This window comes from Vitis riparia, chromosome 3 (genome assembly GCF_004353265.1).
Source record: "Vitis riparia cultivar Riparia Gloire de Montpellier isolate 1030 chromosome 3, EGFV_Vit.rip_1.0, whole genome shotgun sequence".
Taxonomy (NCBI): Eukaryota; Viridiplantae; Streptophyta; class Magnoliopsida; order Vitales; family Vitaceae; genus Vitis; species Vitis riparia.
Window position 1 is genome coordinate 1,226,002 of NC_048433.1, and position 13,435 is coordinate 1,239,436.

At 37.2% G+C, this 13,435-nt stretch overlaps 2 protein-coding genes and 1 pseudogene across 2 annotated transcripts; all 3 read left to right on the forward strand.

Annotated features, from left to right (window-relative positions):
* Positions 1 to 418: 418 nt before the first annotated feature.
* Positions 419 to 3,450, forward strand: LOC117911084 (probable amidase At4g34880). The gene is made up of 5 exons (XM_034825267.1): positions 419 to 1,050; positions 1,951 to 2,165; positions 2,262 to 2,501; positions 2,604 to 2,796; positions 2,911 to 3,450. Exons 1-5 carry the CDS (start codon positions 520 to 522, stop codon positions 3,256 to 3,258), a joined length of 1,527 nt encoding a protein of 508 aa, XP_034681158.1. The 5' UTR covers positions 419 to 519; the 3' UTR covers positions 3,259 to 3,450.
* Positions 3,293 to 8,038, forward strand: LOC117911563 (annotated as a pseudogene).
* Positions 8,039 to 9,288: 1,250 nt separating this feature from the next.
* On the forward strand, positions 9,289 to 12,844 carry LOC117911085 (probable amidase At4g34880). The gene is made up of 5 exons (XM_034825268.1): positions 9,289 to 9,835; positions 10,433 to 10,647; positions 10,731 to 10,970; positions 11,057 to 11,246; positions 12,365 to 12,844. The coding sequence occupies exons 1-5, from the start codon at positions 9,305 to 9,307 to the stop codon at positions 12,710 to 12,712; spliced, it is 1,524 nt and encodes a 507-aa protein (XP_034681159.1). The 5' UTR covers positions 9,289 to 9,304; the 3' UTR covers positions 12,713 to 12,844.
* Positions 12,845 to 13,435: the final 591 nt, after the last annotated feature.

Sequence of the window (13,435 nt, forward strand, 5' to 3'; positions counted from 1 at the left end):
CATCCAAAAGCCCCAAGATATAATATGTTTTTAAGAATTATTTTCGTGGGACGGTGGTGAGTGAGAGAAAAAAATTCCACTTGGTGAATTGAAATTTGGTTTGTACTGACAAGAAGCAGGGAGGCTTGGGAATCGTAAACTTGTAGATGTAAACAAAGCCTTACTTGGGAAGTGGACTAGAATAATTAATCTTAAACGGCCACAAAATGATTTCAAATGACCAATTTTTGGATGTACTTGTGTGGGGACCAAAAAGTTCAGTCACGACATGTGGGACATGCGGGCTATCCAATTTTAAGAGTAGCTGTCATTAATGTGCTCCACTATTGAAGCTGAATGTCTGGATATAAGAATTTTCTTTGACACTTTCAACAGTTTTAAGGCCATAGATACAATTTGTTAGTGCCATATCATCCAGAAGCCCCAAGACACCAATGTACTCAACCTTAGATATATTTATACGCTCTTATCCATCCTACTTCCAAGTTGAATAACTGGTGAAATCAAGTCAATACAATAATGTCCATCCATTTCCATGTCTCCACACTATTTCTCCTTCCTCTAGTCTTACTACTGTCTGGATCCATTGCCGTCACAGGCCATGCATTCTCAATCGAAGAAGCAACTGTCCATGACTTCCATACGGCTTTCAAACAAGACAAACTCACCTCAAGGCAGCTGGTTGAGTTCTACCTGGGCAAGATTCACAAACTCAACCCAATTCTTCGTGGGGTAATAGAGGTGAACCCAGATGCACTCTTCCAAGCTGATAGCGCTGACAGGGAGAGGAAGGCTAAGTTACCTGGGTCGCTGCAGGGGCTGCACGGCATTCCTATTCTGCTTAAGGATAATATTGCAACCAAGGACAAGATGAACACAACAGCAGGATCATTTGCATTGCTTAAATCAGTGGTGCCAAGGGATGCAGGCGTGGTGAGGAAGTTGAGGAAGGCTGGAGCTATCATTCTGGGAAAGGCCAGCCTCAGCGAGTGGGCTGGTTTTCGTTTTGCTTTTCCTTATGGCTGGTGTGCCAGAACTGGCCAAGGTCAGGTAAGTTATGATCCAAAACTCAATATTTCTGACGGTAGTTAGCTTTTACATTTTGGTTCTCATGCTCCATGGTAAAGATATGAACAGATATGGGCAGATGGAAATTATACCCAATAATTTTTTAATCAAATTCTTAGAAGGGGAAAAGCTTTTCTGTATGAGGGGAATTTGTGTACTCGTTGGAAATTTCTGTTGTTTTGTGTTTATCCTTAGAAGTTTGTGTTTGTTTGTCAGGAAAAGCAGAGTTACTCTATGATCTCTATAACATATTAAATGTAGAAAATGGAATTTACTAATTTCCAATTTCTCATTCCAGTCAGTGTAAGTCTCCTCGCGAACTTGAACATACATGCCAAAAAAGATAAAAAAAAAAAAAAAAAAAAATAGAATCTGAATACATGGATCTGCACTATGATGCTGCACGCCAAAAAAGATAACAAGCTTAGACATGTTTGCCAAAGGAGTGAAAAGTGCGTGGAGCATCTGGCCAGGGTCCCCATTAAAAGGAAAAAGGCTTCTTTCCATTTAGCATTCACACCATGGTTGTCACATGGGTTTCAGTCTGTCATTATGTCCTATATCAATAATTCACCATCAGTGAGTGTACCAAAAGATTCTTCCTATCAATCATATCTTTTTTATCTGCTCACTCAAATGTGTGGAAATTTATTTTTAAGGGTCTATTGATTCTGCCCAACACTCTGTTTCGAGGTGTCATATTTCTCTAGCATTCTTGTGTTTCTAATACTAAGTATATGGGATAAGAGACTGAACAAAAACAAGAAGCCTCAAACTACCGTTGATTGCAAAAGGGAAGAAGATTAAGGATGAAAATAGGACTACAATGTGTTGCATAAACAGTTTTATGAATCTTAAGCCTATGATTTCAATGGTGTGCAGAACCCTTATGTTCTATCAGCAACTCCCTGTGGCTCAAGTAGTGGATCAGCTATATCAGTAGCAGCAAATTTAGCGGCAGTGTCTCTAGGGACGGAGACTGATGGATCCATCTTATGTCCATCCCACATTAATTCAGTAGTGGGCATCAAACCAACACTTGGTCTCACAAGCCGAGCTGGCGTGGTTCCAATCTCTCCTAGGCAGGACACTGTTGGGTAGGTGATGCTTCATCTTCCTAAATCCAAATATGAAACTATCATCTGTTGAACAACCAAAGAGAGCAGACTGCTCAAACAAATTTGATGCAACAGGCCCATCTGCAGGACAGTCTCCGATGCTGTGGAGGTACTGGATGTCATTGTTGGTTTTGACTACAGGGATGAAGCAACCAGGACAGCATCCAAGTACATACCACAAGGTGGCTATAAGCAATTTCTCAATGCAAATGGGCTCAAGGGGAAGAGATTGGGGATAGTGAGGAATCCCTTCTATATGTTTGGGAATGGCTCTGTCCTCCCTCAAGTTTTTGAGCATCATTTCCACACACTCAGGTAACAAAACCCGCTTTCTAAGTACAGTGCTTAATACCCTAATGACTCTAGCTTAAGGTGCTTAACCAAATTAACATATTCTTATTACATCATTCCACAAAGGCAAGGAGGTGCTATTTTGGTAGACCACCTGGAAATAGCCAACATTGATGTTATCTATGGCTCCTCCGGAGAATATGCAGCATTAGAGGCTGAGTTCAAAACATCCTTGGATGCTTACCTGAAAGAGCTGGTAGCATCCCCAGTAAGAACTTTGGCTGATGTGATAGCCTTCAACAACAAATTCTCACATTTGGTGAGTACATTCAGGAGAGGTTTTCATCATTTACTTGCTGTTCTAGATTCCGCTAGGATTGTTAAAACCACATTCTGAAAAGATGGCTTAATTTAATTACTTGGGTAACTGCAGGAAAAGATAAAGGAGTATGGACAAGATATCTTTCTGCAAGCCGAAGCCACAAATGGGATAAACAAGAAAATTTTGTTAAAATTAGCAAGATTGTCACGAAATGGATTTGAGAAGTTGATGAAGGAGCATAAGCTGGATGCATTGGTGACTCCTGGTGCAGATGTTAGTTCTGTACTTGCCATTGGAGGATTCCCCGGAATTACTGTTCCAGCTGGATATGATAGCGAAGGAGTGCCATTTGGCATTTGTTTTGGGGGCCTAAAGGGCTCTGAGCCAAAGCTGATTGAGATTGCATATAGCTTTGAGCAAGTAACTAAGATTAGGAAGCCACCTTCATTTAAACCTTGAATGTTTAGAACAACTCCTATCAGAGTTGTACTACATGTATCAGTATCAAGAACTCTTCTCTCTAGTTGGTAATCCTACACTAGAAAGGATGTTATAATAAACTGTTCAATGTTTTGAATGAACTAAGATGATATGGAGGCTGGTTTTCTCCCGATCATCTAAATTATGAAGTTTCCCTCTACCATTTACTGTTGTGATTGGTGCCATTACAATGCACTACCCTCTGAATAACCACTCATTTATCTGCAATGAAACATGCAGAATTCATACATATATCCTATGATCAATGTAGAGATATATGAGCAACAAGGACTAGATAAAAATGTAAAAACGGGTATCAAAACTAAGGTAAAAGTAGCTGCAGATTTGATTATCCTTAAGTTGATTTACACAACTTCTAACAGCAGTTAGCCACTGAAATTATTTGTAGTTACTAATTTCAAATGTCTTTTTATGGGCCAAAAAGTTTCATTAGCCTTTTATGGGGTAAAAAATTAGAATGTCCATTAAGTTAACAATGAACTTCCATTCCTATGTCTTCCGACTTTTTCTCCTTTCTTCTAGCCTTATGACTAGCAGTATCCATCACCATCATAGACCATACATTCTCAATCAAAGAAGCAACTCTCCATGTTTTCCATAAGGCTTTCAAACAAAATAAACTCAATTCAAGGCAGCTGGTTGAGTTCTACATTAGTGAAATTCACAAACTGAACCCAATCCTTCTTGGGGGTAGTAGAGGTGAACCCGGACGCACTCCTCCAAGCAGATAAAGCTGACAGGGAGAAAAAGGCTGGGTCACCTGGCTTGTTGCTTGGGATGCAGGTGTGCTGAGGAGGTTAAGGCTTGGGCTATATAGTGAGGAATCTCTTCTTTACGTCGAGTGGGGAAGTAACCCAACCTAACTCCAACTGATTTTGATTATAAATCAAGTCTTCCTCTAGAAGTGTATGCAGTAGCATATTCTTTTCATATATGTTCTTCTCGTGACAAAGGTTGAATCCATGATGAACAAGGACATGTAAAAACAGAATCACACCTGTAGAAGGAAAAGCTAAAAAATGCTGCAGATCAATTAATCATAAGGTGGCTAATCACAACTTCTAAAGGCCACCAAATGACTTCTAAAGACCAATTTTCAGATGTGCTTTGGTGGGAGCAAAAAAGTTCAATCATGACATAGATACAATTTGTCTAGATGAGTATTTGGCTTACCTCTTTCAGAAGCTTTAAGGCCACTGATATAATTTGTTCGTATCATATCATCCCAAAGCCCTTAGAAACTAAGATGTGTTTGATGACTATTTTTAAGAATAATTTTCTATTATTTAGAATAACAAAAATAGGAAAACATATTTGACAATCAGAAAACAAAAAATATAGTATTGTATTTTTAGAGAATATTTTTTAATTATTTTCGCTTATTTTTTTAGGATCATATTAAAAAATAATTTTATAAATATGAAGAACAATTAAAAATAAAACTCTATATATAAAATTTATTTTAAAAATATAGAAAACAAGTTAAGCATATTTTAGATTACCTAATAAACATTTGTTTCACAAAATATCAAAATATAATTTCAAAAAATTGTTACTAGAAACCATTTTTAGAATTATTTTCGAAAACACTTCTCACAAAAGAGCATCATGTTCTCCATATATATATATATATATACACACACTCTCATCCAGCCTACTTCCAAATTGAACAACTGGTGAAATCAAATCAATACACAACGTCCATCCATTCCCCTATATCCACACTATTTTTCCTCCTTCCAGCCTTAGTTCTATCTGGATCTACTGCCATCACAGGCCCTGAATTCTCAATCAAAGAAGCGACCGTCCATGACTTCCGTATGGCTTTCAAACAAAACAAACTCACCTCAAGGTAGATGGTTAGGTTCTACCTGGGTGAAATGCACAAACTCAACCCAATTCTTCATGGGGTAATAGAGGTGAACCCAGATGCACTCCTACAAGCCGATAAGGCTGACAGGGACAGGAAGGCTAAGTTACCTGGATCACTGCTGGGCCTACGTGGCATTCCTATTCTGCTTAAGGATAATAATGCAACCAAGGACAAGATGAACACAACAGCTGGGTCATTTGCACTGCTTAAATCAGTCGTTGTCCACGGATGCAGGCGTGGTGAGGAAGTTGAGGAAGGTTGGGGCTATCATACTGGGAAAGGCTAGCCTGAGTGAGTGGGCTGGTTCACGCTTTGCTACTCCTTATGGCTGGTGTGCCAGAGCTGGCCAAGGTCGGGTAAATTAGGATCCAAAATTCGATTTTTCTGATGGTTGTTAGCTTACATTTTGGTTCTCGTCCTGCCCAGAAAAGTCCTGTAAACATGAACAGATATAGGAGGATGGAAATTATACCCAATTATTTTCAATCAAATTCTGAGAAGGGACAAAGCTTTTCTGTATGCGTAGAACTTGTGTCCTCCTGGGAAATTTCTGTTGTCAGGGAAGCAGATTTTCTCTTTGATATCTGGCACATTAAAATGTAGAAAAAGGAATGTACTCATTTCCAGTTTCTCATCAATCTAGTCAAGAGTAAGAGTCCCCGTGAATTTGAACACTTGAATCTGTACTTAGGTAGCTACACGCCAAAAAGGAAGAAACATTTTAGAATCTGACCACGTGAATCTGCACTATGATGCTGCATGCCAAAGAAGGAAAAAAACAAATCTTAGACGTATTTGCCAAAGGAGAAGATGAAAAGGAGGTGTGAATTGGAACCCACTTTATAGATTAAGAATGGACCCAGCAAGATAGTGGAAAATGCTAGGAGCATTTGGTCAGGGTCACCATTAGAGAAGCAATAAAGTTTCCTTCCAGTGATCATTCACAGTAAGGTTTTCAAATAGGTTTCAATCTGCAATTGATTTGTCCTGCATCAACAACTCACCATCAGTCGAAGAACCAAGCCACTCTTCAAATGAATCGTATCTCTTCTTGATCTGCCCCACTCAAATGTGTCCACTGATTCTGTCTAACAATCTGTTTTACGACATATGTTTCTTGCATAACAACATATAACAGTTGTATCGTGTTGCATAAACGGTTTTATAACTCTGAAATATATGATTTCAAGGGTGTGCAGAACCCTTATGTTCTATCAGAAACTCCTTGTGGCTCAAGTAGTGGGTCAGCTTAGCAGCAAATTTAGCAGCAGTGTCTCTAGGGACGGAGACTGATGGATCCATCTTATGTCCATCCCACATTAATTCAGTAGTGGGCATCAAACCAACACTTGGTCTCACCAGCCGAGCTGGTGTGGTTCCAATCTCTCCTAGGCAGGACACTGTTGGGTAGGTGATGCTTCATCTTCCTAAATCCAAATATGAAACTATCATCTGTTGAGCAATCAAAGAGACTAGACTGCTCCATCTGATTGCCAAACAGAAAAGGGAGAAATGACAATGAAAAGTTGGGATCATACAACTATTTAAGATTTCAAATGATGATATTCAGTAGTAAATACTGCATTTCCACTCTTCATCCACGAGCCAATCAAGCATCAATGAATGTAACTGGATTCTGTTGCCTACAATTCAAGATCTTCACATGGTTCTGTTAATTAGTAGGCTTTGGTATAAATCTGCTTGCTTTTGAATCATCAACATATGCTTCACTACTTGGTTTTTAACTGGAGAAACTTTGTAGTTTTGTTATATCCACTGGTATCAGAACACAATGGTGTTAATTCTAGTAAGGACTCTTTAACATGTTGGATGCAACAGGCCCATCTGCAGGACAGTATCCGATGTTGTAGAGGTACTGGATGTCATTGTAGGTTTTGACAAGAGGGATGAAGCAACCAGGACAGCATCCAAGTACATACCACTATATGCAATTTCTCAATGCCAATGGGCTCAAGGGGAAGAAATTGGGGATGGTGAGGAATCCCTTTTATATGTTTGAGAATGGCTCTGTCCTGACTCAAGTTTTTGAGCATCATTCCACACACTAAGGTACTAAAACCTGCTGTCTAAGTACAGTGCTTAATGGCTTAATGGCCTAATGACTCTAGATTAAGGAGCTGGACCTAATTTAACCTATTGTTATTACATCATACTACAGGGCAAGGAGGTGCTATTTTGGTAGACCACCTGGAAATAGCCAACATTGATGTTATATTTGGCTCCTCCAGAGAAGAAGCAACATTAGAGGCGGAGTTCAAAATATCCTTGAATGCTTACCTGAAAGAGCTGGTAGCATCCCCAGTTAGAACTTTGGCTGATGTGATCGCCTTCAACAACAAATTCTCACATTTGGTAAATACAATCAGAAGGGGTTTCATAATTTATTTGATGTTCTAGATTCAAATAAAGATTGTCGAAATCACATTCCGGAAAGATGACCAATTTTCTTGGGCAACTTCAGGAGAAAATCAAAGAATATGGACAAGACAGCTTTCTGCGAGCCGAAGCCACAAAAGGAATAAACAAGAAAACTTTGTTAAAATTAGCAAGATTGCCAAGAAATGGATTCAAGAAGTTGATGAAGGAACATAAGCTGGATGCATTGGTGACTCCTGGTGCAGATGTTTTGGAGGATTCCCCGGAATTACTGTTCCAGCTGGATATGATAGCGAAGGAGTGCCATTTGGCATTTGTTTAATTTGGGGGCCTAAAGGGCTCTGAGCCAAAGCTGATCGAGATTGCATATAGCTCCGAGCAGGCAACTAAGATTAGGAAGCCACCTTCATTTAAACCTTGAAGGTTTAGAACAAGTCCTAGCAGAGTTCTACTCCAAGTATCAGCATCAAGAACTCTTCTCTCTAGCTCGCAATCGTGCACTAGCAAGGATGTTATAATAAACTTCTTAAGGTTTTGAATAAACTAAGAGGAGATGGAGGCTGGTTTCCTGGAAATCATCTAAATTATGAAGTTCCCCTCTATGGTGTGTTTAGTTCCATTACAGTGCACTGCCCTCTGACTAACCACCCATTTGTCTGCACTGAATCATGCAGAGTTCATACATGTATCCTATGATCAATGTATAGAAACATGAGGAACAAGGACACAATCAAAATGGAAAAACACGTATATCACAAGTTTGTTTTTTCACAAATAATTTCCATTATTTCCAATACTAATTTATCGCTAAATCATCATCTTAGATTTCAATTTCATCTTTCAAACAAAATCTTCCCAATATTCCACACAAATATTTCTCTTTGATTCATATAAATGATATAATCAACAAATAACTACTAAATTTTTTTCTAGCATTATTTCCACTAATAATCAACAACAAAATTCACATAATCACCCATAAGTTAAAACATAAAACATATGTAGATGCAAAATATCATGGAAATAAGTGGGTATCACTTACAAAAGTAACACTCGCTAATTTTTGGAACAAACCACCCTCTTAAAATCCAAAAATTCACCCATTAAATTCAAAATCCGACTCCATAGCTGTGTTTACCTCGACAAAGTAAGCACGAAAATATGAGAAATGGCAAAGGGCATTTATGTTCAAAATAGGTGTTTTTCAAGTAAAAATATGAGAAATGTTAAATTCACAAATTTAGATATTATTTCATCATTTTAACTAATTAATTCTTTTTTCGTTTTTCCTCTTCATTTATTCTTTTCCTTCTTTCTTTTTTATATTTCCAATCTCTACAATTAAATCTCTACACTACTTATCCAATTTATTTTAATCTCAAATCCACATGTATAATTTTCTGATTTCTCTCAAATGAATTTTATTTTATTTTATTTATATTTTTATCTTTCATTTATTATTCACAAATTAAATTTAGATCCTAAATAAATATATCTTACGATTTTACTAGATTAATTAAATTTCATATTTGCCAATGTAATCTTCTATTTTTCAAAGATTTCAACCTTACCCAATTATCCACCGACCATTTATTATTTAATCATTTAATTTATAACCAATAAATTCTTAACCCTAGTAACTAATGTACTCAACCTTATATATATATATACGCACACCCTCTCATCCAGCCTACATCCAAATTGAATAACTGGTGAAATCAGGTCAATACAATAATGTCCATTCATTCCCATATCTTCACACTATTTCTCCTTCTTCTTGCCTTACTACTATCTGGATCCATACCCATCACAGGCCATGAATTCTCAATCAAAGAAGCAACTGTCCATGACTTTCGCATGGCTTTCAAACAAAACAAACTCACCTCACGGAAGCTTGTTAGGTTCTACCTGGGTGAAATTCACAAACTCAACCCAATTCTTCGTGGGGTGATAGAGGTGAACCCAGATGCACTCCTCCAAGCAGATAAGGCTGACAAAGAGAGGAAGGCTAAGTCACTTCGGTCGCTGGAGGGGCTGCATGGCATTCCTATTCTGCTTAAGGATAATATTGCAACCAAGGACAAGATGAACACAACAGCTGGGTCATTTGCACTGCTTAAATCGGTGGTGCCAAGGGATGCAGGCGTGGTGAGGAAGTTGAGGAAGGCTGGGGCTATCATACTGGGAAAGGCTAGCCTGAGTGAGTGGGCTGGTTTGCGCTTTGTTTTTCCTTATGGCTGGTGTGCCAGAACTGGCCAAGGTCGGGTAAGTTAGGATCCAAAACTCGATTTTTCTGATGGTTTTAAGCTTACATTTTGGTTCTCATCCTCCCCAGAAAAGTCCAGCACACATGAACAGATATAGCTGGATGGAAATTATTTTCAATTATTTCAATCAAATTCTCAGAAGGGGAAAAGATTTTCTGTCTGAGTAGAACTTGTGTCCTCCTGGGAAATTTCTATTGCTTTGCATTTATGTTTGTGTTTGGTTGTCAGGGAAAGCAGGCTAACTCTTTGATCTCTAGCATATTAAAATGTAGAAAATGGAATTTGTTAATTTCCAGTTTCTCATTCTAGTCAGAGTCAGTCCCCTCTTGAACTTTAACTCTTGAATCTGTACTTATGCTGCTACATGCCAAAAAATATGAAAAATTTTAGAATCTGAACACGTGAGTCTGCACTATGATGCTGCATGCCAAAAGGGAAAAAAACAAATCGTAGACATGTTTGCCAAAGGAGAAGGTGAAAAGGAGGTGTGAATTGAAACCCACTTTCCAGTGAGCATTCACACTGGTTTTCAAATAGGTTTCAATCGCATAAACAGTTTTATAACTCTGAAGTATATGACTTCAATAATGTGCAGAACCCTTACGTTCTGTCAGCAACTCCTTGTGGGTCAAGTAGTGGATCAGCTATATCAGTAGCAGCAAATTTAGCAGCAGTGTCATTAGGGACGGAAACTGTGGGATCCATCTTATGTCCATCCCATTTTAATTCAGTAGTGGGCATCAAACCAACAGTAGGTCTCACCAGCCGAGCTGGGGTGGTGCCAATCTCTCCCAGGCAGGACACTGTTGGGTAGGTGATGTTTCATCTTCCTAAATACAAATTTGAAACCCCCATCTGTTGGGCAGACTGCTCAAACATACTTGATACAACAGGCCCATCTGCAGGACAGTCTCCGACGCTGTAGAGGTACTGGATGTCATTGTAGGTTTTGACAAGAGGGATAAAGCAACCAGGACAGCATCCAAGTACATACCAAGGGGTGGCTACAAGCAATTTCTCAATGCAAATGGGCTCAAGGGGAAGAGATTAGGAATAGTGAGGAATCCTCCCTATATGTTTGAGAATGTCTCTGTCCAGCCTCAAGTTTTTGAGCATCATTTCCACACACTAAGGTAACAAACTATCTAAGTACAGTGCTTAATGCCCTAATGATTCTTACAACCTAAACTAACCTATTGTCATTTCATCATGCTACAAGGCAAGGAGGTGCGGTTTTGGTAGACCACCTGAAAATAGCCAACATCGATGTTTTCTTTGGCTCCACCGGAGTAGAAGCACTAGAGGCTGAGTTAAAAATATCCTTGAATGCTTACCTGAAAGAGCTGGTAGCATCCCCAGTAAGAACTTTGGCTGATGTGATAGCCTTCAACAACAAATTCTCACATTTAGTAAGTATAATCGGAAGGGGTTTTTTTGTTTTCATCATTTTCTGTTTAGGAAGCGTTTCCGAAAACAGTTCTAAATTTAAACAATTTTTTAAAATCGTTATTTAATGTTTTGTAAAGCAAAAATTTATTTGGTAACCTAAAATGTTTTTTAAATATGTTTTAGAAATTACTTTATATTTAATGTATAATTACATTTTAAAACAGCTCATAAAAATAGGTGAAAAAAACTAAAAAATATTTAAATGATATTCTCTAAAAACACTTTGTTTTCTTACTATTAAAAGTATTTTTTTTATTTTTTCATTGTAAAGAGTAGAAAATTGTTTTAAAAAATAGTTATCAAATAGAGCCTTAAGGCCTATTTGGTTTTTGTTTTTGAAAATTGTTCTTAAAAACAGTTTTTGAGAACATTTTTTTGTGTTTTCGGAAAAAAAAAAAATTGTATTTGAGAACTGAATTTTAGAAAATAGTTCTTGTTCTAAAAAAAAAAACATGTTTAGTTGAGTTAATAAAAAAAAATAGAATAAATAAAACAAAAAACATATTGGAAAGTTATTTTTTTAATTAATAAAGTGTTTTCTTTCATTAATTTGATATTATAAATATATAAATAAATTTTATGTGCATATTTCATTTAAATTTTTTAAAAATATTCAATTTTAAAATTTTTATATTAGTTATAATTTTATTAAACAAATGATGAATTTGTAATCATGTGTAAGTATATTAATTTCAATAATTTAAAGAAAAAGAAAGGGTTTGCGGGTGGGGGTGTGGTGGTTGGATAGAGCTCACATTTGTAGAAACACAAAAATCATCTAAGAAAACACAAAAAAAAAAAAAAAACAAAACAAAACAAAACACGAAAAACAATCTATTTTTTTATCAGTGAAAAAACATCTTTTTATTGTTCTAAAAAAATGGTTTTTAAAAATACGAAAAACACAAAAAATAAAAACACACCCCTTCCCCAAATAAGTTTTTTGTTTTTAAGAACATAAAACAATTTTTGAAAACATCGAACCAAAGATACCCTTATTTTCTATTCTAGATTCATTCAAGACTTTTAAAATCACATTCGGAAAAGATGACCAAGTCAATTACTTGGGTAACTGCAGGAAAAGGTCAAGGAGTATGGACAAGATCTGTTTCTGCAAGCCCAAGCCACAAAAGGAATAAACAAGAAAACTTTGTTAAAATTAGCAAGATTTTCAAGGAATGGATTCGAGAAGTTGATGAAGAAGCATAAGCTGGACGCAATGGTAGCTCCTACTGCAGATATTATTCATGTTCTCGCCATTGGAGGATTCCCAGGAATTGATGTTCCAGCTGGATATGATAGAAAAGGAGTACCATTTGGCATTTGTTTTGGGGGCCTAAAGGGCTCTGAGCCAAAGCTGATCGAGATTGCATATAGCTTCGAGCAGGCAACTAAGATTAGGAAGCCACCTTCATTTAAACCTTGAAGGTTTAGAACAAGTCCTAGCAGAGTTCTACTCCAAGTATCAGCATCAAGAACTCTTCTCTCTAGCTGGTAATCCTGCACTAGCAAGGATGTTTATAATAAATAATAAACTGCTTAAGGTTTTGAATGACAAATGATATGGAGGCTGGTTCCTCTCTATCACTGTCTGGTGTGCTTTATGCAAACATGCAGCATTCATACGTACATCTTAGTGATCAATGTAGAGATATATGAGCAACAGAGACCCAATAAAAATGGAAATATTTATATCAAAACAAAATGCAAAAATTTTGCTGTAGATTGATTATCCTTAAGGTGGTTTACACAACTAAATGCAGCCGCTGAAATTATTTCCAATCACTAATTTTAGATGAGCTTTTAGAGGGGCAAAAAATTTAATTACAGTGCTGCATACCCCAAATGCAATTTCAAGTATATTCAATTGTTGAGGCTGAAGGTAAGGAGAAACATATTCCTAACTAGTATGAGCAAGCAGGCTGGTTTTCAGTTTAGTGTTCTTCTGGTTTGTGCCCCACAGCTAGCCAAGGTTTGAGTATGTAAGATCCAAAACTCAATTTTGACAATGGTAGGTTATATATGGGTGTACATGGAAAGGTGGTACTACTAAAAATATACTTCTTGTTCAAATGAGAATGAGAAGGAATTAGAGAAAGAAACTGGAAATGGACGGCAGAGGAGGTGAAGTACTGGTCATACACCATTT